Source organism: Convolutriloba macropyga, unplaced genomic scaffold, assembly GCF_964194025.1.
Source record: "Convolutriloba macropyga unplaced genomic scaffold, txConMacr16.3 SCAFFOLD_1118, whole genome shotgun sequence".
NCBI lineage: Eukaryota > Metazoa > Xenacoelomorpha > Acoela > Convolutidae > Convolutriloba > Convolutriloba macropyga.
Window position 1 is genome coordinate 13,798 of NW_027451200.1, and position 27,389 is coordinate 41,186.

Sequence of the window (27,389 nt, forward strand, 5' to 3'; positions counted from 1 at the left end):
GGCTCAGTAACCTTGCGACAGTACTTAAGACCATTTAATTGTACTGACCCCAAATTCACAACGGAAGATTTTTAAATGCTATTACAGCAATTATGGCAATGACAACAGGACCCGAGCAAGTTGATTCATCGTATCATGAAGTATGGATTCTAAAGCAAATCTTCTCGATACAAATGTCCTTAATCGGCCCGAAACAGCAACGGTGCTTACAACTAGCAAATTAAGTAAAATTGGCAAGCGTTTTGCCGAGAATTCCAGGAAACTTTTCATAACCAACAATTGCAAACACAAGTGAAACTTTATTACATAAATTAACACGTGCTTCTGGAGAAAAAAATCACTAGCACGCAGAATCGTACAAATGGCTCGAAAAGCATATGTAAATGGCTCGAAATATGAGAAATGCACAAATGAATGACGCACTCGTTAAAGCACTTGATCCACAATTAGCTCGAATAGCTCTTAAAAATATCGCAAATTGAAAATCAACTGCATTGGAACCACAACTTCCCTTTGCTCAACTAGTTGAAAAAGTACATCGAGAAGATAATTACTAGAACACACATAGATAGACGTAAAATACTCACACATTCCACTCTTTCCTCGTCCATAAATTATATATCTCTAGACATTGATAATCTCACAAAAGATGATATACGCACAATCGAGCAAGATATAGCCTACGGGATCATCGTGCGACACAAGTACTCAAACGATCCAAATGTAAAGAAAACCCATTTTCCATAAATTTGTAAGAGGTGTTCACGATCAGGACACCATCAGACCTGACAAACGAAATGCAAAACCGCTAGTTAAACCTAAACTCCAAAAACAAACTTTCAATCAAGCGCTGAAAGGGATCCAAAATCTCCCTAAGAAACAAATCGAGTAAAATATTATGACTGGTAAACTACTACCACTTCCCTGTCGCTCTAGAAGCAACAGTCGGGATAATCGAGACACTTTTCGACCCAAAAAAATTCCAACACATCATTCTTTGCCAACTCGAAGACTTATTTTGGAAGCATTAGCTTTAGGCCACTAGGTAGTTCGGATTCACTCTACCCAAGACTATGAAATTCTCAGAAAAAATCCAATTATAACAAAAACAATGATAGCTATTCTATTAACTCTAGACCACAATCGCCTAATTATAATAGAGATAGCAATCGTTCACGACGACCCTTCTCTTGTAATTGCCTTAGGAATGTACGAAGCTACATGAAGTCACTATTAGACCAAGAACGAACGTGCGATACAACGACTAGCATAGAACATATGGAAACACAAAGTGTTTGAAAAGAACAACTCCTAGAACAACAATTCAATGATTTACTGTTAGAATTAAATCAAGATACACAAGACAAATACTTTAATTGTCACGAAGAATGTAACACTATCACAGAAGCATACATTCTTTCCACATTGTGTATAAGTAATATTTGGGTATCATTACTTACGATATAGACACAACAAACACTCGATCTCACAAATTAGTTTCTCCACCACATCTTGAAATTGATTTCTTAATAGACTAGGGGGCCACACTTAATGTATTGAATAATGATTTTTGGAGCGAAATCAAAAAATACCACAAATTACAATTAAAAACATCGACATTTTGTTCTCTCAGCTGCAAAAAATTGTAAATAGAATCAAATGGAACAGTTAAACTCTATCTAATTTCTATCCGGACTTAACGAAACACAGAAATTATCGTAATATAAATTTCAAACTTAATTTTCACGATTCAAACACAAATATTCTAGGAAAACCGTTTCTAGAAAAATATGTTGAATCTATGAAACGCTCATCTCACACATTAGAAATAAAGCACAATAATGATTTGAATCCTTAAAAATTTTTGATTTGTCAACAAAGTCACATTCACGGTGATGTCCTGTTAATAGTGACCATTCATCCTATTTTTAACCCTTTGAGCACAGAATCCCAACTTATTCACTCACTGCATACGAATGCAAACATAAATATGCAACTGGAACTGAATTTTATATTTCTGATTTCACATTTATACCACTACGTAGAAACATGTTCTTCTCTATAATGGATATAAATAATCTTGAATACCCCTACCAATCATATATTCAAATTCTTATACAAAATTCTTTAGATCGCCCACTAATACTTGTTAAAAGATGAATAGGATACGCACAACAAGACAATTCCAAACAAGATTTCCAAACAACGAATTATAGCGTAAATAAATATCACAGAATTCATGGACGCCTATACGAAATTCGCAAAAATAAAGTAATCACATATCTTGATGGTGTTGTCATCCAAGACACCACAAAAAACACAATATTAAAAACACTAGACCAATATCACAAAAATGAAAACCTCAAAGCCGCTCCAGGTAAACCCTTCCTTTTTTTAGAATCAGTCAAACTTTTAGTACATCAAATACAAAATAACCATATAAATTCAATAAAATAAAAAATAGACGGATTCCAAAAATTCACAACCACCAAAAAACAAAAAATAAATACAAAACTATTTTGGTTTTCTCACTTTTATCTCAAAATTTATTTATAATCTACAAGTTATTTTGAGGCCGTTCCACCTTCAACTCCGAGACATGACAGATTTTAAATGGACTCCAGAACTCCAACAAACATTCGATAGAACAAAAAAGGAACTTACAGATGGCACACTACGCAAAGCAATTCCTAATTCAGATAAACCCTTTTATAATCTCTTTGACGCCTCCATCTATGGCATCGGAGCTGCAATGCTTCAAAAAAATCAATTCGAAAATTCGGAATTAGCTTCCGCAAGTTTTCGTTTATTTTCAACCACTGAACTTAGACTCTCAACTATTCTTTGTGAACGTTCTGCAATAATTTACGAACTGTCTGAATATGAATTTCTAATCCAAGAGTCACAACACCCTATTTTTCTCCACATTGACCACAAAACCATACTCCTTTTGCTCACACAGAAGAACAAACCTAATCAAGGAGTGTACAAATTTCAACTCAATCCCAGGAAATTTCCAAACTTTCACACAGTTTGGACGGAAGTCAAGAAACTTTCACTTCCGGATCTATTATTTCGTTCACTTACAACAACATCACAAGACAAACACCGTCCAAGAACAGTAGAAATTCCGGTTTCAATAAAATTCTTTATGACACATAGCTAACAAAAACAACCGATAAATTGCCACTACGCTTTATCAAAAGAATACAATAACACAGTAACTACAGTAACTACAGACACTCCAATATACCTATATACTTTCCTATATACTTTCCAATATACCTAAAAATCAAAATATCTATTTTAAACCACAATTAGAGAAAATTTTCCCTATCTTCCCGTTTCATATCACGGATATAAAACAAAAGAACAACCTTTAGAGCTTGTTCATTGCTACAAAACTCAGCAGTTGAAATAAAAACAGTCACATTTTGAAACCTATCCTATTGTACAACACACAGATGTTACACTGAATACAAATATAAAAGAACCATTCACTCCAAATACTCAAAATGCAAACTATGCAGAACTGATAAATAGCATCAAATTTTCACTACCAGCAATGGTTGATTCTGTACCTAACACACCAGATATATATATATATATATATATATATATATATATATATATTTCAATAATTAACAGACAAAAAAAATTTATTACAGGAAACACAACAACGCGATCCTGTTTCATGACAACTTCTTCTTTGGAAGAAACGCAAATATCGACCCTCTCTTCCTCAGCTAACAATTCGAGCAAATAAGGGATTGTTACTTCAATAAAGACGCTTTCAGAATTTAAGCATAAATGAAACCAACCAACTATTATACTATAGTCAAGAAAAACAATATACAAAAAAATGCCTACCACACTCTCTCTCTCTCTCTCTCACTCTCTCTGTCTCTCTCTCCTCCTAATAGTATTTCAATTTGCACATTCACGCAATCTTTTCGGTGATCCCGGCCGTGAAAAAACGTACACAACAATAACAGAGAACTGTATAAAAACATGTATTGCAATCCTTACACAAGATTGCCTAAACGGCCAAACCAACAAACCCATGGCGGGTCTTCTCATGGGTTCATAACAACCAGAAGCTTCTCCATACTTCAATCACCATAATTCAATGGACACGAAAGGCCCAATTTCTCCATCCTCAGATAGAAATTCTTATGCACATGTCTTTTTTAGATGCGTTCACACACTACGTTGTTCTTCACCCCTCTCCAAAAAATGATCCAACAAATGCATTAAATACATTTTTTGACCATTGGATAATTACATTCGGAATACTTGACATCTTAGTGACAGATAATGGAAACAAATATATTTTGCCGTGTATAAAATGTACAATTTAAACCACGTACGCCATATGCACAATGGTAATACGGATTAGTAGAATATAGTAACAGACAATTAAATATATTTTTACGCACAGTTTTGGCAACGCAATACAACAAATGGTCGCAAAAGTTAAAACATTTTACTTTGCATTTAGCTCACAAATTAAAACGAACACGAACCTTTCACCATATGAACTGGTTTTTGGCATGAAACCCAGAAAGCCAATAATTTTTAACCTATCTTCCACCACAGATAGCTATCATAAATGTCAGTCTTCACAAAATTCAGCCCGTTACTTTTTTCTAAATACACACAAACTACCAACTTAATCACTACCCGCATATTAAAAAATTGCAAAAAGGAACCTTCGAACACTGGTTTCTAAATTGCGAAAAGATACACTCAAATGTTTACAATGAAGTTCACAAAAACCTGAAACAAAATAAACATTTACGCAAATTCATAAATGGCCGTTTTAGAACGGCTCAACTACTTAAAATTAATACGTATGTTCTTGTTGCAAATAAAGCTCCACCAATTGGTATCTCACACAAACTCCAACACAAAAAATTGGGACTTATAAAATAATTGATACCCCATCACTGGTCACATTAAAATTAGAGGATTTTTCAGATAAACAAATAACTCGCCACCGCAGTAATATTTTACCATATTACCCCAAAAAACTTTTGGTTCGAGAACAAAGGGAAAAATACTTTTCCGACATCTCCCTATTACGACTTCAGCCTCACAAACTGACTATCACCAAGTCCAAAATCTGTCTCGTTTAGTCTAGACAACTCAGACATACTATCAAATAAGGAACCTTCCCACCACCACGTTGTAGTTTTTTCAGAAATACCCGAAAGTCACTCAGAAAATACAATACAGGGGACCCTCGTTTACGGAAACAACCGACGAAAGAATACAGAATCTTTAAACAACAGTCCAAAAATTTCAGCTTCACGGGAAACACACTTTTGAAGCATGTATGTACCACAACAAAAACACATAAAATCGCTTCTCTCGCTCTCTTTAGCCCGATTCAAATTAGGATAACACACTAAATGGCCCATAAATAGAAAAACAATAAAAAAACAATTCCCCAGTTCCCTTATATGAGAGGGATATTTCGGATAGTTCTTTCACCCCACTCCCCCCTAATACATTTACTTTCACTGGGAAAAATAACAAAGCCCCTCCACACAGCTAACAAAGAGCCGGGACTATCTTTCCACTTTCTACCCTAGCAGAACCACAAAAACTCCTTCATCAGGAAATGAAAAAGAGGGAAATAGAGGCCATTCCCCACGAGAAAACAGGGAAGTAAATTAACTAAAATTTGAGTTAGTAGCCGACCCACAGATCGGTATGCAAATAATTCCCCAAAATAATTAATCTAACGAGATATGATTTGGTAACTTTTTTCTCCCCAAAGGAAGTAGTAGTCACGCTCAACTGTCTGGTCTTAAATGGATTCACAGTCCACACAGTTTGCAACTATTTTTTTTTCTTTTCTCCTTCTTTATTCTTGAATCAAAACTATACTGTGCATTTTTCTCTCTCGCTCTTTCAGAATATCTCACCTTTTCAACTTCTAAGTTCCTAAAAAATTCAAAGTTCCTAAAAGCTACTCTCACTAGTTAATATTTTTTCTTTCTCTAAAAATAAGAACTGTCCCACAGGACAGTTCTTACTACAAACCATAAAGACAGTGTCAAACAGCTCACAGCAGCGCAAATTGAACAAACCCGCTCACAGTAGCCAACATTTCAATATAATCAACAAGTTTCAGTCTCTAGCACTGAAAGTTTAAAACGTCCTTCATACAACGAGCAGGTATTCAAATTACTTCACAACACAAACTCGAAGTGTTGTTTCGTAGAATTCCATACGCTGACACTGTTACTTATATTAAAAGAAGGCTTACTTATATTAACAACGTTTTAAAACAAAGCAATTTCTTTTGCGAGGTATTTTTTTAAAATTTAGATCACAATTTATATTCACACACATGTTGTAAATGGGTCTTTATATTAAAAACTTTAATAAAGAAGTTATTGCTCTCTTTTTTCTTTCAATTTTTTCACCACATTCAAAATCCAAAACAGCTGAAACTCTCTATAACGATATCGTATATACTCTAAATCTAGACGCTATCCCAGCTTCTTATGATATCAAATATACTAAAGACCTTCCTAAATTGGATGAACAATACCAACAACTTGCAAAGCAGCAACTCACAAAGGGAAATCACGTATCCACACACTACTTTTTCTATCGCTCAAAAAAATTACACAATTGAAGAGTTGCTAGTCTTTTTTTCTACTGATTTTATAGATCTCACCTCTCAACAGAATGTCTTCCCACCAGAATTACCCTTTGCAGTAATCCGAGTTAGAATACCTACTTTAAGTTTAGTGATAATTGTCATTCCATCTTTCACTCATTCTAAGCTATTCTTCTGTGATAATTGCCCCACTCTGGGCCAAGGATTAACATCACAATTGTGTCCTCTAATCAACAGTGAAACACTTACCCAAATGCTACCCCAGACTCAGAATCACCAAGTTGCTCATACAGTGACACTAACAAACAATCCACACTCAAAAAGTCCTCATTTGAACTCTTTAATAAAATCAACAAGCACGACAGGCCGAAGAACATCGATTCTTAGTCGTTACTTCTGCCAAGTCTACAGATAGACCTCGGCCTACTGGACACTCTCCCCACTTTACCCCTCAGTCAATAATCCGATATCCACCCATCAAAGTCAAGCGCAAATACACCAAGCGCAAACACAACAACAACAAATAAACACAAACTTTTTTGCCAAATTCAGATTTTTTTGCGAACGCAACTTTACAACAACAAACACCACTAAATTTGCTCCACCACGAGCACCACAACCAGAATTGCTTAACTACTCAATTACACTACAAGTTTCTACTCATCTCATTGAGTCCACCAACACAGATAAAACAAATAGTTATGAATTGCCACAGCTAATAAATACTGTTTCTACTATAGAAACTGCTCCACAAGATATCATGTTCATCTCTCATACTTCTAGCTCTGATCCACTTAACTCTCAATTTTCTTCAACTACTCCGTCACAAATTGCAAACAATCCTTTTAATCCGCCACAAGGACCAGGATCTAATATTGAACGTTTGCTTTCAGAAGCTCACTGGAATCACTGTCACCCATTTAATATAGTCAAATCATCTCTTTCCTTCCAAAGCTCACTGCCACTCAGTTTCCAAGGTACTCCACCTATAACCTCTCTGAGCTGAAATTCACCTACATCAGACCCAAATCATCGTTCTCACCATTGAATTTGAAAACAACCGGATACAGCAAGAGCTTATCCAACTTAACCACTATAACTTGATCAAAAAATATATTCCCCCCCGCCCACATTTATTGAAGACTAAAATAAGGGTGAACAATTACACAATTGGATGAAACAACAAATTTCTATATCATACAAAATTACACCATTTCAAGAGTAACGAGAACACGATTTATTGAAACAATCGAAAATTACTTTCTCCGTTGAGATTGTAGTCGAACTCGATAAATTAATTTTTCGCCCACAAGCTGCGAATTTGCCGATCTTTAGGGTAAAATTAAACCATCATCAATCAATTGTCAAGAAATCCACTATCAATTTGACAGATACACAAAAAACATTGCAGGATATTTTGGTTTTTCAAATCCACACTCTGGACTTTCTTACACATATCTATTACAAATATAATCTTATTTCTCACTATTCTATTCCTTTCATTCGCAACTCCCATATAGCAACCAAATAAATTCGAAAACCGCAATTTTTCCATATCTAAGTCAGGAGTCCAAGATTGCTCCCACAGCTTATCTCAAATATGCAGTATTATAAGCTTAAAAGAATTGGTGAATGTAAAATAAGTCGACAGACTTTCAAATCTTTCCTACCTAAGTGTCTATCTTCTCTCAAATTCGAACACTTCAAGTACGCGCATACGCCATATATGCATTGATCACCGATAAAGAAAGCTTTTGCCACCAAATCTCACTTAAACAAGGCTTCCAAAACGAGGTAATTGGAGTGTTAACAATATGGAATGACTTTTTATTCACACAGAAACTGAAGCACGTAGAGTAATTGCACGCATTGGTCTCGTAAGTAAACATCACTATCACCCACAGATGATACAAATTGATGTACTAAATGTCCACATTGGCAGGCAAATATGGAAGCCAAACAAGGCCGTTTCTACCTCGATTGCTACCGACCAGTTGCTTTCAAACACGGAAACGTGGTATATTATCCACGGGACCACGAATGGATCCCTAACGCCAAAGATATTCCCTGGGCTAACTGTCCCCGCAAAAACCCAACAAATTAGGAATATCACTTCATCCACACACACTACGGTGGTCACTTCAATTAACTAACATCACGCGTTGTTTTGACGTCAAATCAGGAAAAACTAACTATGGAAAAAAACATATTGAATGTGCTCTCGCGAGAGGCTTTTCCCTCCAAATTAGGCTATTAAATCCACAGTTGTTTGGGAACCCAATAATCACTGCAGAGTTTTTGATGTTGGTAGATCTCGCACACGCAAGATAAAATTTTTAAAACGCTTTTTTTGAATCACTTGCTAGTAACAAAACAAATCGAGGACACCAACAAAATGCACACTTGACTACTAGTCGTTTTCTAGACCGCCTTTATGATGAATTAGCACTCTCTCAAACTGAAGTACTCACTAAACCTATTCATAAATGTAAGGGGGATCGCCCTATGTTAAGCGACACAAAATAATGAATTTTTTATACAGAATCACGAAGGTTTTAATTTCGTATCTGGAAATCCATCACTTGAATTTGAAGATATTCACTTAACTATACCAAATTAAGCACCCTCAATAACACCGTATACTAAAGCAGATATCCGTAACAGTGTCATATGTAATTTCACAAGAATCACCATAATAACGAAAATCTGAAAAGTACGAACTTTTTTGTAAATAAAATTGGTTTGCCGCTGTACATCCTAATGCACAGATTAACGCTAAACTCGACTATTTGATTAGTAGAGTACTACTTGAAATGGATCGCACATTTTTATCCTTTTATAAAAAACTCTGCGAACTTGATCGCAATCTAAAACAAACCGCTTTTATTCTCTGAATACAAAAAGTCCCACTTGTCGGATATGTTAATACAGGACAGCGAAACACATTCGCTATACTCAAAAACTCTAATGTTCTTTCACTTTTTCAATGAAAAACTGTCTCTTCAACACTTTATGTTCTAGAGAACCAGTGTTTAGAGCGCAATCCTATATTTTACCAAAATAAACACCGACTTGTTGATCAAATTCCACGTAAAACCTTCACTTGGTCTTTTAAAGCACCATGTAAAACTGTAAATCACGTACCCACACACAATTTCTTCTATCGCTGGAAAAATTACACAATTGAAGAGTTGCTAGTCCTTTTTTCTCCTGATTTTTTAAGATCTCATCTGTCAACAGAATGTCCTCCCACCAAAATTACCCTTTGCAGCAATCCGAGTTAGAATACCTACTTTAAATTTAGTGATAATTGTCATTCCATCATTGACATTTTCTAAGATATTCTATTGTGATAATTGCCCCACTCTGGGTCAACGATTAACAATTGCGTCCTCTAATCAACAGCGTCCTCTAATCACAATTGCGTCCTCTAATCAACAGTGAAACACTAACCCAACTGCTACCCCTGGCTCCGAATCAACAAGTTGCTCATACAGTGACACTACTAAACAATCAACCCCCAAAAGGTCTTCATTTGAACTCTTTAAGAAAACAACAAGCACGACAGGCCGAATTACATCCATACTCAATCATTACTACTGCCAAATCTACAGTCAAACAGTAATCCAAGTGCTACCCCCGACTCAGAATCACCAAGTTGCTCATACAGTGACACTATCAAACAATCCACCCTCAAAATTCCTCATTTGAACTCTTTAATAGGAAACAACAAGCACGACAGACCGAAGAACATCCATACTCTGTCATTAATACTGCCAACTCTACATATAGACCTCGTCCTACTGGACACTCACCCCCACTTTACCCCTCAGTCAATAATCCGATATCCACCTATCAAAGTCAAGCGCAAAAACACCAAACGCAAACACAAAAACAACAAATAAACACACAAATTTTATTGCCATGTTCAAATTTTCTTGCAAACGCAATTTTACAACAACAGACACCACTAAAACCTGCTCAACCACGAGCACCACAACCAAAATTGCCTAACTACTCAATTACCCTACAAGATTCTGCTCATCTGATTGAATTCGACAAGACAGATAAAACAAATAGTTCTGAATTGCCACAGCTAATAAATACTGCTTCTACTATAGAAACTGCTCCACAAGATATCACCTGCATCTCTGATACTTCTAGCTCTTGTCCACTTAACTCTCAATTTTTTTCACCTACTCCGTCACAGTTTGCAGACAATCCTTCAAATCCGCCACAAGGACCAGGATCTAATATTGAACGTTTGCTTTCACAAGTTCACTGGAATCACTGTCACCAAATTAATATAGTCAAATCATCTCTTTCCTTCCAAAGCTCACTGCTACTCAGTTTCCAAAGTACTCCACCTATAACCTCTCTGAGCTGAAATTCACCTATATCAGACCCAAATCAACGTTCTCACCATTGCATTGGAAAACAACCGGATACAGCAAGAGCTTATCAACTTTACTACTATAACTTGATCAAAAATTTATATTGCCCCCGCCCACATTTGTTGCAGACCAAAATAACGGTGAACAACTAAACAATTGGGCGAAACAACAAATTTCTGTATAATACAAAATTACACCATTTCAAGAGTAACGAGAACACGATTTATTGAAACAATCGAAAATTACTTTCTCCGTTGAGATTGTAGTCGAACTCGATAAATTAATTTTTCGCCCACAAGCTGCGAATTTGCCAATCTTTAGGGTAAAATTAAACCATCACTAATCATTTGTCAAGAAATCCACTATCACTTTGACAGATACACAAAAAAAACTGCAGGATATTTTGTTTTTACAATCCACACCCTGGACTTTCTTACACATATTTATTACAAATGTAATCATATTTCTCACTAATGTATTCTTTTCGTTCGCAACTCCCATAAAGCAACCAATTAAAGTTGAAAACCGCAATATTTTCACATCCAATTCAGGAGTTCAAGATTGCTCCCACAGCATATCACAAATATGCAGTATTATAGGCTTAATAGAATTGGTGAATGTAAAATGAAGTCGACAGACCTTCAAATCCTTCCTGCCTAAGTGTTTATCTTCTCTCAAATTCGAACACTTCAAGTACGCGCATACGCCATATATGCATTGCTCAGCGATAAAGAAAATTTTTGCCACCAAACCTCACTTAACAGAGGCTACCGGTTTAATCACCGTAATTGGAATGTTAACAATATGGAATGACTTTCCGTTCCCACAGAAACTGGAGCACGTAGAGTAATTGCACGCGTTGCTCCCGTAAGTAAAAATCACTATCACCCACAGATGATAGATTGATGTCCTGAATTATCCACGCTGGCAGGCAAATATCGAAGCCAAACAAGGCATTTTTTAAATCGATTGGTACCGACCAGTTGCTTTCCAACATGGAAACATTATATATAACCCACGGGACCACGAATGAATCCCTAACGCCAGAGATATTCCCTGGGCTAACGGTCCCGGCAAAACCCAGAACACGAATATCACGTCATTGACACACACTACGGTGGTCACTTCAATCAACTAATATCACTCATTGTTTTGACATCAAATCAGAAAGTATTTACTAAGAAAAAACACATATCGATTAGAGGCTTTGTCCGTCCAAATCAGGCTATTAACGCCACAGTTATTTGGGAACCCAATAATCACTGCAGAGTTTATGATGCTGGTAGATCTCACGCACGCCTGATAAAACTTTAAAAACGCTACTTTATTGAATCACTTGCAAGTAACTAAACAAATCGAGGACACCAACACAACGCACACTTGTATACCAGTCGTTTTCCAGACCGCTTTTTTGATGCACTTTCCCAACTTGAAGTACTCACTGAACCTATTCATAAATGTAATGAGGATCGCCCTTATTACGCGAAGAACATTTTTATACAATTTCACGAGGGTTTTAATTTTGTTTCTGGAAAACCATTACATGAAATTGAAGATGTTCACTTAACTGTACCATATAAAGCACGCTCAATAACACCGTATACTAAAGCAGATATCCGTAGCGGATATATAACTCCACAAGAATCACCAGTATACCAACAGTCTGAAAAATACGAAATTTTTTGAAAAGAAAATTGGTTTGGCGCTGTACATCCTAACGTACAGATTGACCCCAAACTCGACAATATGATTAGTAGAGTACTATTTGAAATGGATCACACAATTGCATCCATTTATAAAAAACTCTGCGATCTGATCGCGATCTAAAACAAACCGCTTTTATTCTCTGAACACATAAAATCCCACTTAATGGATATGTTAATACATGACAGCGAAACACATTCGCTATACTCAAAAATTCTAATGTTATTTCACTTCTTCAAAGTAAAACTGTCTCTTCGCCACTTTATGTTGTAGAGAACCAGTGTTTTGAGCGCATTCCTATATTTTTACCAAAATAAACTCCAACTTGTCGATCAACTTACACGTAAAACCTTCACTTGGTTTATTAAAACACCATGTCAAAACTGAAAAATTTCGTCAACAAATATCACTCGATTCAGATGGCGATGAGTAATATCGCTCAACGTCTTATCCAATTAAAGCGCGAAACCCCGTAACTTTTACACCTGGCAAAGTTGAGAACCGCTTCAACCATGCGGACTTAAAGCACAACAACATGGCATATATAGTCAAAGAGACTGGACAAACTCAATAGATAAGATGATATTTAACCAATTAGTAGATGACGCCGTCGAAAAATTTGAAGTAGCTCAAGCAGTAAATTTTGCAGATCTGGCAAAATTAGCACTAATGCATGCACAATTCTCGCAATTTCAAAGTCCATACAAAATTTATTTTAACAAATTCCTTGTTAATGGAAAGGAATTTACACTTCGCCGTCTCGATTTGCGTGTTTTTATCAACGGCAACTAATTAAAATAGTCCCAAATAGGAATCTTTGGATACCGTTTGTGCGTATTAAAAGAAATAGCCATAATATGGACTAATTTCAATTTTTTACAGTGCCTCTTCGGACTTATTCGTAGCGCATTTAAAGCGTACAATCCTAATTCACTACTAAGCCCCAATATCACATTAGCTAAGGTTACCACATCTGGATTTTTTGGAGTATTTTCACAATCTATCTTTAATGTATTACAATCTGACACTACAACATTTGAACAACCATCACCTAAGAAAGGACGAAAACACTCGGTTGATAGTAATACTTTGTACTCTCAAGACGAATTGAATCTATTAAAAAGAGAATTTAGAAATTTCTAAATGAAATTTTCCTCTCTCGTAAACAACAACTCTAACAAGCATAGAGCCTCTACTCTTCCTACTCTTCCCATATCTATTTATGAATGCTATGGAAAACCTCTAGAATCACATCGAAAACCTGATTTTCAATCACTCCACTTACACACTTTTCAAGCTAGCAAACGTAAACACTCACGTGTAATATCATTTTCTAAGAATTTTTCTGAGGATGATCTTGATTATCAGTCCCAGAAGAAATGTCCCAGAAGAAATGATTTTAAACTTACCAAATTCTCGTATCTAACACTTTTTTGTTCTAGCGATACCACAGTCGCTGCCACACAAGAAGCAGGGTCACATATCCCCCCAAATGTCGACCCGACGGCATATAACCTCATTATGCTGGATGTTGACGACATCCTGCCCTCTACTCTAACGCCTTTGGTGCTAACTACACCTGTAGCAGAGCCTGTGTGAGAGATACAAACGCCGGCCCTCTTCACGATGGCCCAAACCTCTCCTCAGCCACAGTTTGTGGACTAAGTAACCGATGCGCGGGTGAGTCCACTGTCTTCACCCGCCACTTCCTCCTCCTCATCAGGGGAATCACATTTGTAGATAGAGAGCAACACAAGCCCTCTAACACAAATCGGACGTACAAGTTTGTTACCAGAACTTCTATTAAGCTCGCTCTCATACGGTGTCATAATCACCAAGCTGTGACGCTAGTTACTCTCTAGCGTCACAGCCGCCATTCTCAGTAACCCAGCCATCACATCAACTCCCGAACAGCTCTTCTTGGGCTGATGAAGTCGCTGCGGCACAATGGGGTCGGTCAACACCCGAGACAGTAGCCCCAAATTGGGCCTACTGTAGTCGAATCCGTGGCCTATGACCACGTAGCCGACCACTAGCCTACCCTCCACCAGTGATGCCCACACCACTGTCATTTGCCACTGCCAATCCGCCTTCACACAGATATGGCCCGGCAATACCTACAGTCCGGCCCCAACCAACTTTTCCCCAACCCCTCCTTACGATCGGCCAACATCTACCGATAATTATCCTTGCACGGACCCTTCCCCACGAAGACGCCCCAGGGCCATGGCTCACGAGATTTACCCATTTCGCTCCTCACCAATGCAGACCTCACAACCGCCGACACGGCATACTGCCAGCCCTCCCAGAGGACCACAGCCCTCATCCTCCAAGGGTCGAGTCAATCCCTTTGCCCCTACACAAGGTGTGATGCACAAGTCCTCGGGACCCAAATTTAGATTCCACCAATTTTTAAATCCTCTGGGCATAAACACGGATCACAGTATTTATGTCTCCGAGAGGATTCGTTACGTTTCAACTCCCCCACACCACACGTTGAAACCATAATCATGTTCCTTGGGTCAGCTGGAAAATGAATATACTGAAGAAAGATGGGATTAGGACCTCCCATTTGATTGTCTCCATTTCCCGACAAATCCCCAATTTACAGAACGCTTTTGGGCACCTTTCTTTGCCCTAGCAGATCGTCAAAAAGACTATCTCAATACCTTCTTCACGGGAGATGTCGCCCCCTAACCGCATGTATCAGAAGTACGACCCTATTTACCTACAGTTTGGTTTCTTGCATCCCACACAGATTGATGTAAACAAACAAACTTACAAAGTCGTCATGACGAACATGTTAAACAATCCTCAATTATCTCTTCGTCCAGCACCACTTTCAACGGACAAACGCACTTGTACGTATGAATTCTCTCCTCGAATATGCGAACATTAAACTAACACCACCTTATTATCTCAATTACAGTTATATAACAAAACCCACTTATTACGTGGAAACACTCAGAAACTTCGATCCCATAAAAAAATAATTTTTTGTTTTCGCCACTCTATGCAAAAACATAATGCCCGACACTTGTTCCCACTGGATACCTTTAGTGTGTAGAGGGAGGCGCAACGAAATGCAAGTACGGACACACATGCAACCTCCTCTACAAAGACTGGATAGTAGACCAGTTGGCCAATCGAGAACCGACACCAGAGGAGACACAGGTCCTCAACCACCTCTTCGCATTGCAACCCCACTGAAACGTGGATCTCTTCCCTCGGGCACTCTCCGCTTGTCTTGAACGAGACAATGACTTCCTCGAATTTTTCAGGGATCCGGACAATCGGGCCCCTGATTTCGAATTCGAAATTCGAACATAGGCCACAGCCCTACCACTTGGCGCTCACAGACCCACAAAAACTCTGAGACTCACTGTTCTCTCATACTCACTCTAAAGTGATTTTTTTTTCTTTTCTTTCTATCTATCTTTTATATTATCTTTTTATTTAAAATTCTTTATTCTTTTTTTCATTGCCACAATTGAAGATTTGGATCAGTTCTTTATTTCTTTTCTCAGGTCGGAGCTTACTCAGCAGGCACTAAACTTCACTAAAAGTTTAAAAGAATAAGTAGCTCACACAGTAGTTAAAAGACGGATTTCCACCAGAAGGTAACCTAGTAAATCCGACTGCTTAAACCCTGTACCAGATGGAGACAAACAAAACATCCTTGTACAATCAGACAGAGACTACAGAATACAACCGATCCTCCAAGTGGGAACAAATCCTCACTACAGGACACAGAGAGACAGTTGGGTACCCTGACAGGGCTCATGTTACTGGCCAGCACACCCTGTAACTGGCATTCCTACTGACTCCACACTTGAGGAGGATAAATTACTGAGCACACTAGTCAACACTTCACTGAATGGGCTTCCTGACAACGGCACAAGTCACAACTTCACTGCAACGACAACACGACTCTTCACTCCTTCTACACAGAGGAACACTCATCCGACGTATTTCTGCTACAATTCACAGATTCGGATTTAAAACTCTTGACCCCGGATGGATGTAGCAGTAGATGTACTGGATGTGCTCCTTCAACCAATCACAGACTGAGAAGACACTATTTTCTTTTATATAGCAGTAAATTCACTGACTGTAGTCAGTCTGTTAGTTTAGATACCCCATGTGTATACTCTTGACTCCGGTGCTGTATTGTATTACCCCCGTATTAATAGAAGTTTATCCTCAGTGTTTTACAGAGTCGTGAGTCTAAGAGATATAGGTAAGCCTACTTCACGTGCAGAAATAAGTAGCCCTAGCTCTTTATACCTTAAGACTGAAAAAGGAGCCCACCTTGGGTCTGCCTTAGTATTAATTCTTTTTTGTTGTATTGAACTGCCATGCTGGAGAGACAAATTAACGGCAAAGAGGAATTCCAAAAAATGTAATTTTACATAACGGCAACAGTGTTAAATTGGCACAGTCATTGATATCGTAGTTCGTCTACCAAAATGGCATTGAATTATCTTGCCTTAATCCCCATATGGCCTGGTCCTCATTTTCGTTTAAAACACGATTTTACTTACGACACAGGAAACATGTAATTGAGAATGCTAATTTCTGATCGGATTATTAAACAAATTGAGTTGTTTCTTATACTTTCTTCTTAAATGAGCCTAAATTTGGACCCTGTATAGTAAAATGATGTGAGTTGATATTTTCTTAGAGGGTGAATGATGTCGTTGATGAGATGTCGACCTAAAACCGATCGCTGCTGTCGACCCATATGAGTATGAAAAGAATGTGATCGGTCATTATTGCTCAAAAGGTTCTGTCAAATTTCTTGGTCATGTCAATCATGTTGCTCGGGGTCGTTCTTGATAAATTACTGATGGGGGGGGCTATAATGGGAAAGACCCGCGGGGACCCGCGAAATCAACTCTCACCTCAAGAATATATTTATTTTTGTATGGCCGATCTTTCAAACTGTTTTTTTTCAGAAATTTGGATTTTTCACGATCCGTGCACCTGCAAAGCAATAAAATTACAGTTTTATAGTGTTTTGTCTCAATTTAGAATACGAACATAATGATACATCTTTATTGAACACTGAAGTGGATTATCTGGAAGAACATTCTGCCATTGGAGTTCGCAACCGAACATCTAACAAGAAATTAGAAAGGAAAAAATGCGACTGGATGTCTTTTTACAAAGGTTAATACTTTGACTTATCCATAAGTAACCCTCCAGCTGAGAAAAACCATATAAAAATACTGTGCTCGGCTCAAAAAAACCCATCAAAATACTTTAGCTTGGCTTATGCGTTGAATTAGATTTTAGTTTTAGATTTGAATTAGATTCGATCCAAATTATCGATGATGGACTAAAACTTCACCCAATTTTTGGCCTCTGGTCCTTAGCTGAACCAAATTTTGATGCTCAACTTCAGTTCGACCAAAAATGTTCTCACAGAAGCCCAAAAATTTGGCTAGTGTGTATATCAAAATCAACGGGTCTGACGGACAGTTCAATTGAAAAGAGTGATCTGTATTCTTCTATTGAAATATTGTTATAGTCAAATGAAGTTATTCATTGCACACTTAACTGATTTCTGGTGAAATAATGTTAAAATTGTGCTATCTTGTTCCGTTCAGCCATTCAATTTTTCGTAAGAGTTTTTTGGAGAAGTTACAAATGCATTGCAACGCTGGTTACCTGTTGCAACGCTGGTTTGATGTTGCTGGTAGATGTTTGTGCATCAACAGAAAAATAGTTTTATATTAATCGCACGAGAGCAATGTCTGGACTCATGAAAAGAGCGTGGTGGACCATAATTTGTTATGAAGAGAAAGGTTTCACTTCGAATTTGACAATACTCTAATTATTTATTTTTTGATGGTCAAGCCTTGTCCTCCCTGCCAGAAATGTCAAGTCTTTTCATAAGTCGTGGTAAATACTAGGGTTCGTCTTTTTCACATTATAAAATATATAAAGTTCCCTTGCAGACGAGCAAGAAAAAATTTGGCTTCGTTTATGATATGTAAATAATTTTGAGCCTATTTTTAATGCAAATTTTATAAGACATAAGTACTTTTTATTACCATTTTAAGAGCTATATCTTTTGGTAATCCAAACAAAGACCCGCAAATTATACTAATTGTCACAATTTTTCTCAAGCGTTTTGGAAACTTTTGCCAATTTCTCACTTTTTAGCCATAGCTGTCAAGGAACCTCGACTAGGATTTGACAATAGCTTAATGCATAGTTTCTAGTGGTTTTCAACGTTCTAACATCACGCAATAAGCATTTTTTGTTAATCGTGTAGAACCAAAAAACCTCCTCTAGAGTTTGATAATAGGATATTTTATAGTTTCTAGATGTAATGAAGTATTTTTTTTTTGAAGATTTTAGCATCAAGATTTTTAGAAATTTTTTTAAAGAAATATTTGCAATTTTTTCGAATCTTTTGAATATTATTGTCATTATTCACGTTTTTTCCAGCCTCAGAGACCAGCAAAACTCCTTTGGAGTTTGAGAATGAAGTACTAGAAAAACATTATTGGCCACGCATTAGTTTTCAACTTTTTATTATCACAAATTTTGGAAATTTTCTATGAAACTTGCAATTTTTTCCAACTCTTTTGAAATTGTTTGTCAATTTTGTCTCCAGCTTCAAGAGTTCAAAACCTCCTTTAAGGTTTGACAATGGGTCACTGCATAGTTTCTAGTGGTAATGGAATTGTTTTAAAGACTTTAACATCACGAACTTTACCAATTTTTTCACATTACTTGCAATTTTGTTGATATTTCTTGTCCTTATTCAAGTTTTTACAGTCATAAGGGCAAGAAAATCTCCTAGGGATTTGAAAAAAAATTATTAAATATTTTTCATTTGCCATGGAATAGTTTTGAATTTTTTATTATCAGAAATTTTGGCCCCTTTTTTTATAAAACTAGCGATTTCATGGTTTTTGAAAGTGTTTGAAATTTCGTCAGTTTTCACAGCCTAAAGAGCCAAGGAACTTCTTCTATACTTCGATAAAAGATTACTGTTTAGAGTTCCACAAGAATTTGATTATCACGAATATTAGCATTTTTTGACAATAATGCAATTTTTTGACAATAATGGTTATTATTCAGGTTCTTTACAGCCTCAAGGACCAGCAAAACTCTTTTGGGGCTGGATATAAACTTAATGGAAATATTTTTGACTATGGATTAGTTTTCAACTTTTGATATCACAAATTTTTTCACAATCATTTTTTTTTACTTTTTTAAAAATTTTATCATGATTTAGGTTCCTCCAGTCTAAAGAGCAAAGAGATGTCTTCAAGGATTTGATTATAGGGTACTACATTGTATTTAAATATAATGGAATGGTTTTAGAACTTTAATGTCACGAAATGATATTTTTTATGGCCCCAGGGGTTTTTTCTAATTTTTATGGCCCCAGGGGTTAAGGACCTCCTCCAAGGTTTGATAATAAGCTGCTGCATAGTATTTAGGGTTAATTGATTGTTTATCAATATTTTATTGACTCGAGTTTTAGCTTTTTTTTTTCAATTCTTCTGAAAAATTATCATATTCCATTTTTAAGAACCTTTATGAGGCAGTGAAACTATTTAAGGCTTGAAAAAGGATTACAGGAAAAACCGTGGAGACAATGGATTTGTTCTGAAGATATTATATTAAGAATTTTAGCGAGATTCTGTTAAACTTTGAAATTTTTTTGTCCTTTTCTGAGTTAAGCGATCCTTACTAGCCAACAAAACTTTTTAAGTCTTGTAGATGGGTTACATGGGAGAACTGCAGAGACGGATATTGTTTTGAAGTTTTTCTTCACTGCAAAAATTGGAGTTTTTTTTTAAAAATTATGCACAGTTTTTAAATTTTTTCAATTAAATTACAAACAAGGCTAGAAGTTGCGAATCCAACCTCATCGTGAAAAATATCCCTAGCTCTATCTCTCTCTCTCTCTCTCTCTCTCTCTCTCTCTTGCTCTCTCGCCGTCTCTGTGTGGTGTGTGTCTGTATATAGGTTGGGTTTTTTCTTTTCTTTCTCATTCACGTTTTATATATCTCTCTCTCTCTCTCTCCCTCTCTCTCTCTCTCTCTCTCTCTCTCTCTCTCTCTCTCTGTTTTTCCCTAACTCTTTTGTTGATGCCACAACTCAGCTGCTCCAAACCGCTCACCTTTCGTTTGAGAGCAATTCGCCCGACGCAAGGTGGTTATGTTTGTCATTTTTATAATTGATTATACCTTCTTTTTTATCCTTTCATTTTGCGTAACCTCAAATAGTAACTAATAGTTTGGTCACAAATGTCTGTCAAGCCGAAGAAATTGTAAACAACAAGAGAAAATTTTCATAAATTTCACAGGTTTTTAAGAAGTGATAAATTTTTCAAAAAAAAATTTGCCTTTTTCATGACCCCTAACATTTTTCTCTGCGAAAAAATATTACTTAGTTGAAGAAGATGTGACTCTGAATGGTTGCTCAGAGGATGGGACTTCAGATGCGCAAAAACTATTACACTGCAGAGACAAAATTGAGTTGATTTTGATTGTTGTTTTAATTTGTCAGGCTACTTTCTGAGTAGCCTGCCTTTTGCTATAAAAAGAAGTTTCCTAATTATGTGGAACAAAGTTACGATCAAAAATTGAATCCGCTCATAAAATCCTGCACATTTTGGACCCAAATTACACTTTGTTGAAATCCACAAAATGCATTACTAAATGCAACGCGTTTGTAGCTAATTGTACATTTAGCTACACTTTATTCCAATGGAATTAAAATGTCAGCAAAACTGGTTCATAAATTTGAGTTAAATTTTGCAGATGTGTCTTACTTATTAATAGCCGCACAGCGATAGCTGAGGCTATTATTGGCCTTCTCTTGGTTTTTTACAATTCAACGAATTTGAATTGTATTGGGGCGCTGTCTTTTTTTTAAGATCTGTTCACACATTTTCATGATTTCTTAAGTCAAATTGGAGTAGTGATTTCGGTCACGCTGAAACAGGAAATGGAGCGAAAAAGCGAGTGGTTTTGCGGCGTGAAATTTTTTCGCTCTAAATTTAAAGTAGAGTGAGAAAACGGTGTTTGAACAAAAATTCGCCTTCTCGCTAGTGATTTTTTTGTTCACATGCGGAAATTTCACTTTGATTTTTTACTGTTTTTTCAATTTTTTGGATCGGATTTTTTTCTAAATGGTTTTCCCAATCCATTCATAGTCCGTTCTAGGTCTAGTTTTCTGTTTGGTTAATGAAAATTCTTTGAATTGTACGTCAGGACTTGTCCTGCTATGTTTTTTTATTTCGTCGTCATGATTTTTGTTACAACCATATGACGTCACAGCCACTTTTTGTTCATTCGTTCATGCAATTTCAACTGAATTGCATGCGTGACGTCATTTTTCGCTCTTAGTTGCGCGAGTTTTTTTGTTCATTTGCGTGATTAAATTTTTGGTCACACTTGACTTACCTCACTCTCAAAAATGACTTCCTCACTTTGAAATTGACTTTTATTTAATTTAATTCAAAGAGATAAGGTCAAATGGGTGTGTGTCACTCTAAATGAAGGTTATTTGAGATCAGCTAATAGAGGCAGCAATGACTTATACAGATTTTTAATCAAAATATAACAGATCAGCCTTCAATGAAAAGACAAATTTTTTTGGTCTGTCTTTTTTACTGTTCTTTTGAGACTGCCAATCTACGAATCTATTGCGGCTATTTTCTGGCAATCTGCCAGCTATGTTTAACTCTTCGCAAACCATGTGATAAATAGAGTTGGGAATTGCACTTGAGAACACCTCGCAAAGGTAATCTGGAATTGCATTTGGTTTATTTTGCCCTCTTGGATTTCGGCAAAAAAGATTATTATTACGTTCAAAAACGGAATCCTGTTACTAAGTCCAGGAACTCAATTCCACAATTGGGTACCCAAGTTGTACATTGGTGAAGTCAAAAAATTGTTTTACTAGAGGCCACAAATTTTTAGCGAACTTTGCGCTTAACTGCATTCAATTGTAATCGGATTTTTTTGTTGCTAAAACTGGTTTTTACTTTGAGTTACATTTGGGAGAATTGTCTTACTTAACAATTGCTCTCCTTTTATCGTCTGACCCTTTTTTGTTTTTCGTCCTCAAAAACGGGACAATTAATTAAAACTCGAAGGTGATAAAGAGGCTGGGCTTTCCTCTTAGAGCCTTACGCCTTAGGAGTGTCATAGTATGTGTTTCACCGAAACAAATTTCAGGAGACAATTTCAAGGTGTGAAGGGCGGTTCCAAACCGTAACCCTCATCGCTCGACCCCCATCTTATGCATATTAATAGGAGAACAATTGAAAGAAAGATTAATTTATTGTTTCGACCCCTCTTGAGGGGGGAGGAAATATATACTCAAATGGGTTTTTTCTATTCAGTCAATTTTCGCCGATCGATAAATTCATCGAAGAGAGTTGAGACTGGTATCATTAGAAAGCTCGTCCAGCGTAGAATTTAGAACTAAAAAGATTTATTTTTAAATTTAAATTCTAGAAGAGCTATCGAGGTTTAAACTTCTGAGAAAAGTAGAGTGAATACACGTTGTTTTTATTCACATTTTCCAAAATTTTTGCCTAAATTTTCGTCAATTTTGCTAAAGTATGTTAAAATTTTTATAAATAGTGTCGTTGATTTTATTTTTAAAGACAAACCAGCATTGTTGATTATTTTGATTTAACTTTTTTTGGTCAAAATATTTTGGATAAATATTTCAAAATTCAGCCTTTTTCATCAAAAACAGCACAAAATAAGCTACTTTAGTCACCTTTGATTAAAATTACCGGCAGTACAACCCAAAACAACACAAATATAAACATTGTAGAATCACAAGGGGGTTATCCATACTTCAATTTCCGTTGAGAGTGCTCTGTAATTAAAACTTCGCCGTTTTTTGTTAACTTTACTTGTTGATTATCAAAAATGCAAAATTTATTTTTAGGTTTTCAACTAACAAATTATCTACATCTACAACATTCGAAAAATCAATTCTTCCTAACGGACAATAGACATTTGCAAGGCTAGTTTTGGGCCAATCTTGGACTGTTACAATCCAAAAAAAATCGGTTTGTTATCAGTCGGCATTTTTTTGAAAAAAAGACCTTTTTATATTAATAAAGAACAGAACATATCGAATCAAAGCTCAAGAGTGACAGGTTCAATTGGCTTCCTAAACAGCTAATGCATTTACTATTTTACTTGAAAATTTATGGTCGTTTCGACTTTAAAAAAAGTTTTTAAATAAATAATGGCTTAATGAACTTTTCTTCTATTTTTTTCCTAATTTGGTCAACTTCTAGCTTAGTGTCAGCAAGAAAAAATGCTTCTTCATTCTACTGAATTAAAATTGAGTCTCGATTGCGGTTATTATGGTTGTTAAGTGAAGGTGTCAAAAGGGATTGGTGTCCCAAATTTTTTTTTAAAGAAGTTGTTATGACCTTACTGGTTTCGACACCGGTTTTTCACGAAAAAAGTAAATTAATTTGATTTTTGTCAAATTTTACGTTCTTTTTGTGGACGCAAGACATATCCAAGATAATTGCAGGTCTCAAGGGCTTCCTTTGGTCGAATAACGACCCTATTTAAATTTTTCATTTTATAATTAATGTCTTTCATGACTTTGGATGTAATTTTGTCTCCAAAAAATCAAAAGTTTTATATACTTTTGCCCTTTTCTCCTTTTTGTCTACTTTTTACTTAGTCTCACTAACGAATTTTCACATACTACATTATCGGTGTTTGAATAAGGCGCAATCGAATATATTTTGAGGGCCAAAATATGGCTTGACGGTTTTGACATTGGTTTCTGGCAAGTTTCAATTGAGTTTTTGTTTGTTGTTTCTTTGTTATTCTTTTTAGCCGCTTAAAAAATTGAATAAAGACAGGTCCTAATGCCCTTCTATAGAAGCATTGGTAATCGTAAACCTTTAGGATCTTTTACTTGATTTCTAATGGTTTTTATTACTTTGAAGTTAATTGTTTAAAAAAATAAGCGAACATTTTTAACTTTACTGTTATTGTTCTTTTTTGTCTAATTGTTACCAAACCTGTCTATGGACTGGTCCCGTATCTTTTCTGGTGATTTATAAGTTATTATTTTAGTTTTAGGTTTATCTGACGGTATGTTGACTTTGTTAATAAATTTTGTTTTTTAAAACGGACATAAAGTTTTTGAAGTAATTAATGTTTGTTGTTGTTGTTGTTTGATTTTGCTGTTCGTCTTCGCTTTCTTAATATTGGCATATCACAGCAATTGAATTCGTCAATTTTTACTCCACTGACTTATTTGCTTTGGAGGCTATCATATCGTTTATACACAATTTTTCGAAAAAAACTTGGACTTTTTTGGGTTTTTTTTTTGGGATTCCCAAAAGTATTTTTTGGGTTTTTCTATCTGTTCCTCATTTGGTAGACAATTATGCCAAAATTGTGGATGGGCGGGGTCGGAACCTTATGTGCCATTGCACATTACCGAGCCGCCTTGTTTTCATTAAAAACCCAAACCCATGTTTAGACTTTCGTATCGTTGCCTTTTGATATTTCGCATGGCTATTTCACAGGAGAGAATGACGAATAAATAAAAAATAAAAAGGGGAATATTTTTCGGTAAATTGTCGTGCAAGAGAGAAACCAGGACGAGTTTGAGACATCATTTTCAAGTTCAGCATTTCACAAATAGGAAAAGCCCATTTTGCATTATTAGCCCAAAAACATGATCATTAACACAATTTCAGTCTCTTTCTTCCTTACTTTTAGGAGGAAAAATTAACATGATCTGCTATTGTGAAAAACAACCATTCGATGACTATCTTCTGTCTTCCGAGGAAGAGGAAATGTACGATTGTTGTGTTGAATCTTTGAGAGACGCCAGAAAGAAAGACTGTTTGGATTTGAACGGTAGCAAAATACCCAACAATGACAAATGTTCCAAATACTCGGAATCTTTTGAAAAGTGTTTCGTCTGGAACGGCAAAAAAAGTACCCGTTCAATTACAACTACAATTCCTGTTTTTCTGGCTGCACTATGGTCTTTCAATTAATTTGTTTAATAACGCAGCACACACCAAATAAAGTTGAGGTCAATTTTTTAAAAGTTTTTAGGTAAACCGTTGTTAAGATTCTTAACATTCGAGCTTAGTTAAGGCAACGTTAAGAAATTTTTTTTGGCTACCGTTAAAGTAACGAATCAAGATAGTTTTAAGGCAAGTTAGAGTAAAGGCAAGGTCTTTGTTAAGGTAGACTGATTCATTCTTTGCAATATTCTTGCAAGATGATCAAAAACTTGCAAGAATCTGGCAAAAATATTGTAAGAAATGAATCTCGACCCAAAACATTAAAAGACCATTTGTAACTCTGATGGTTAGTAATTTAAACTACCCATTGTGACGTTAAAACTCATAGATGACCTTGGAATTCAAAGTCTCACAAGAATCTTGCAAGCTTTTGCATTCCTGAAAATCTTGAATTCAGTTTCTCCAGAATGAAAGATACTGAAAATTTACTTCAATTTCAATTAGTGTGCTCGTTAGAATCAGAAATTAACAAAACAAGAACCTGCCGAGAAGAAAACCTAAATGAATAATGAAAATTTGTAAACCGGTGTATTTAATGAATTAGAATTTGTTGATTAGAAAAACGTGCTGATTAACTTATGAAGAAAATTTATTGATTATTATCAATGAATACATGTAAATGTTGATCAAAATATACTAACCCAATTGCCCTATTGAAGATTGACAATTTCAATTTTTGATTTCAATAATTCTTTTTCATTTCAAGTAACTTTCTTTGAGTTTGTATCACTGTCACGTTTTTATATTCCCTAAGGGTGAGAAAAATATTTTATAGAACACAATTTTGGAATCTACTACCGCTAAGATGTTATCTCGAAGATATGAGGGGAAATAAATAAAATACTAAATTCTACTCTTATATTAATTAAATTTACATATTGTCGTCTTCCAATAACAAAGAAAACAAAGAAACATACAGTTTAGTCATAAACGGCACATGAAAACAGGTAAACTTTTTCTTATCAAATGGGCTAAAAACAGCTGGCAATTGCCTTGGATTCAATTTCGTACTACTGCTTAGGCTCAATTCTTAAATATTGCCAACATTTTGTCGTAATTTTGGCTATTTTTTTTTACTTTTCATATTAGCTTTTCAGTGTTCTATACTAAATAATGAGATAAAAACAACTCAAGGTCACGCTTGCAGATCTGAAAAAAGACGAATTGATTTTAGATCAACTATGCCGATCAACCTCGTTAAAATCGTTTAGGAAAAATACAGGACATGAGCTCAAATATGGCAAAATATTGCGCTAAAACTTGGCAGCATTTTTAGAAACAGACCTGCTGGTACTGATCACGTCCTATTTCAAGCTTAAGACTTATGAAGACTTGATCAAAACTTTTCAAGTCCAAGTCAAGTCTTGACCAAGTATATAAGCAAAGTAGGAAATTATTTATAATGATTGCTTTTCAAATTTAGCTAAATTTAGTTTAAAAATTTCCCAAGAGATTTTGTTAATATGGTCAAGCTATTTCTGATATGAGCATATGCCAAATTAAAATGTCTAAAAATGTTCACCTCGAAATCATTTTTTTCGCATAGGCAGAAAAAGGTGGCCTTGACTGGTATTTTTGGGCG

At 35.9% G+C, this 27,389-nt stretch overlaps 1 protein-coding gene across 1 annotated transcript in view; it reads left to right on the plus strand.

The window, feature by feature from the left end:
- The window catches only part of LOC142356486 (uncharacterized), a 32,319-nt gene extending 6,490 nt beyond the window's left edge, over positions 1-25,829 (plus strand). Inside the window, exons 2-3 of the mRNA XM_075408380.1 lie at positions 17,770-17,907; positions 25,491-25,829. Coding sequence (XP_075264495.1) covers positions 17,770-17,907; positions 25,491-25,774 — 422 coding nt within the window. The 3' untranslated portion in view covers positions 25,775-25,829. The remainder of the gene's footprint in view (positions 1-17,769; positions 17,908-25,490) is intronic.
- Positions 25,830-27,389: the final 1,560 nt, after the last annotated feature.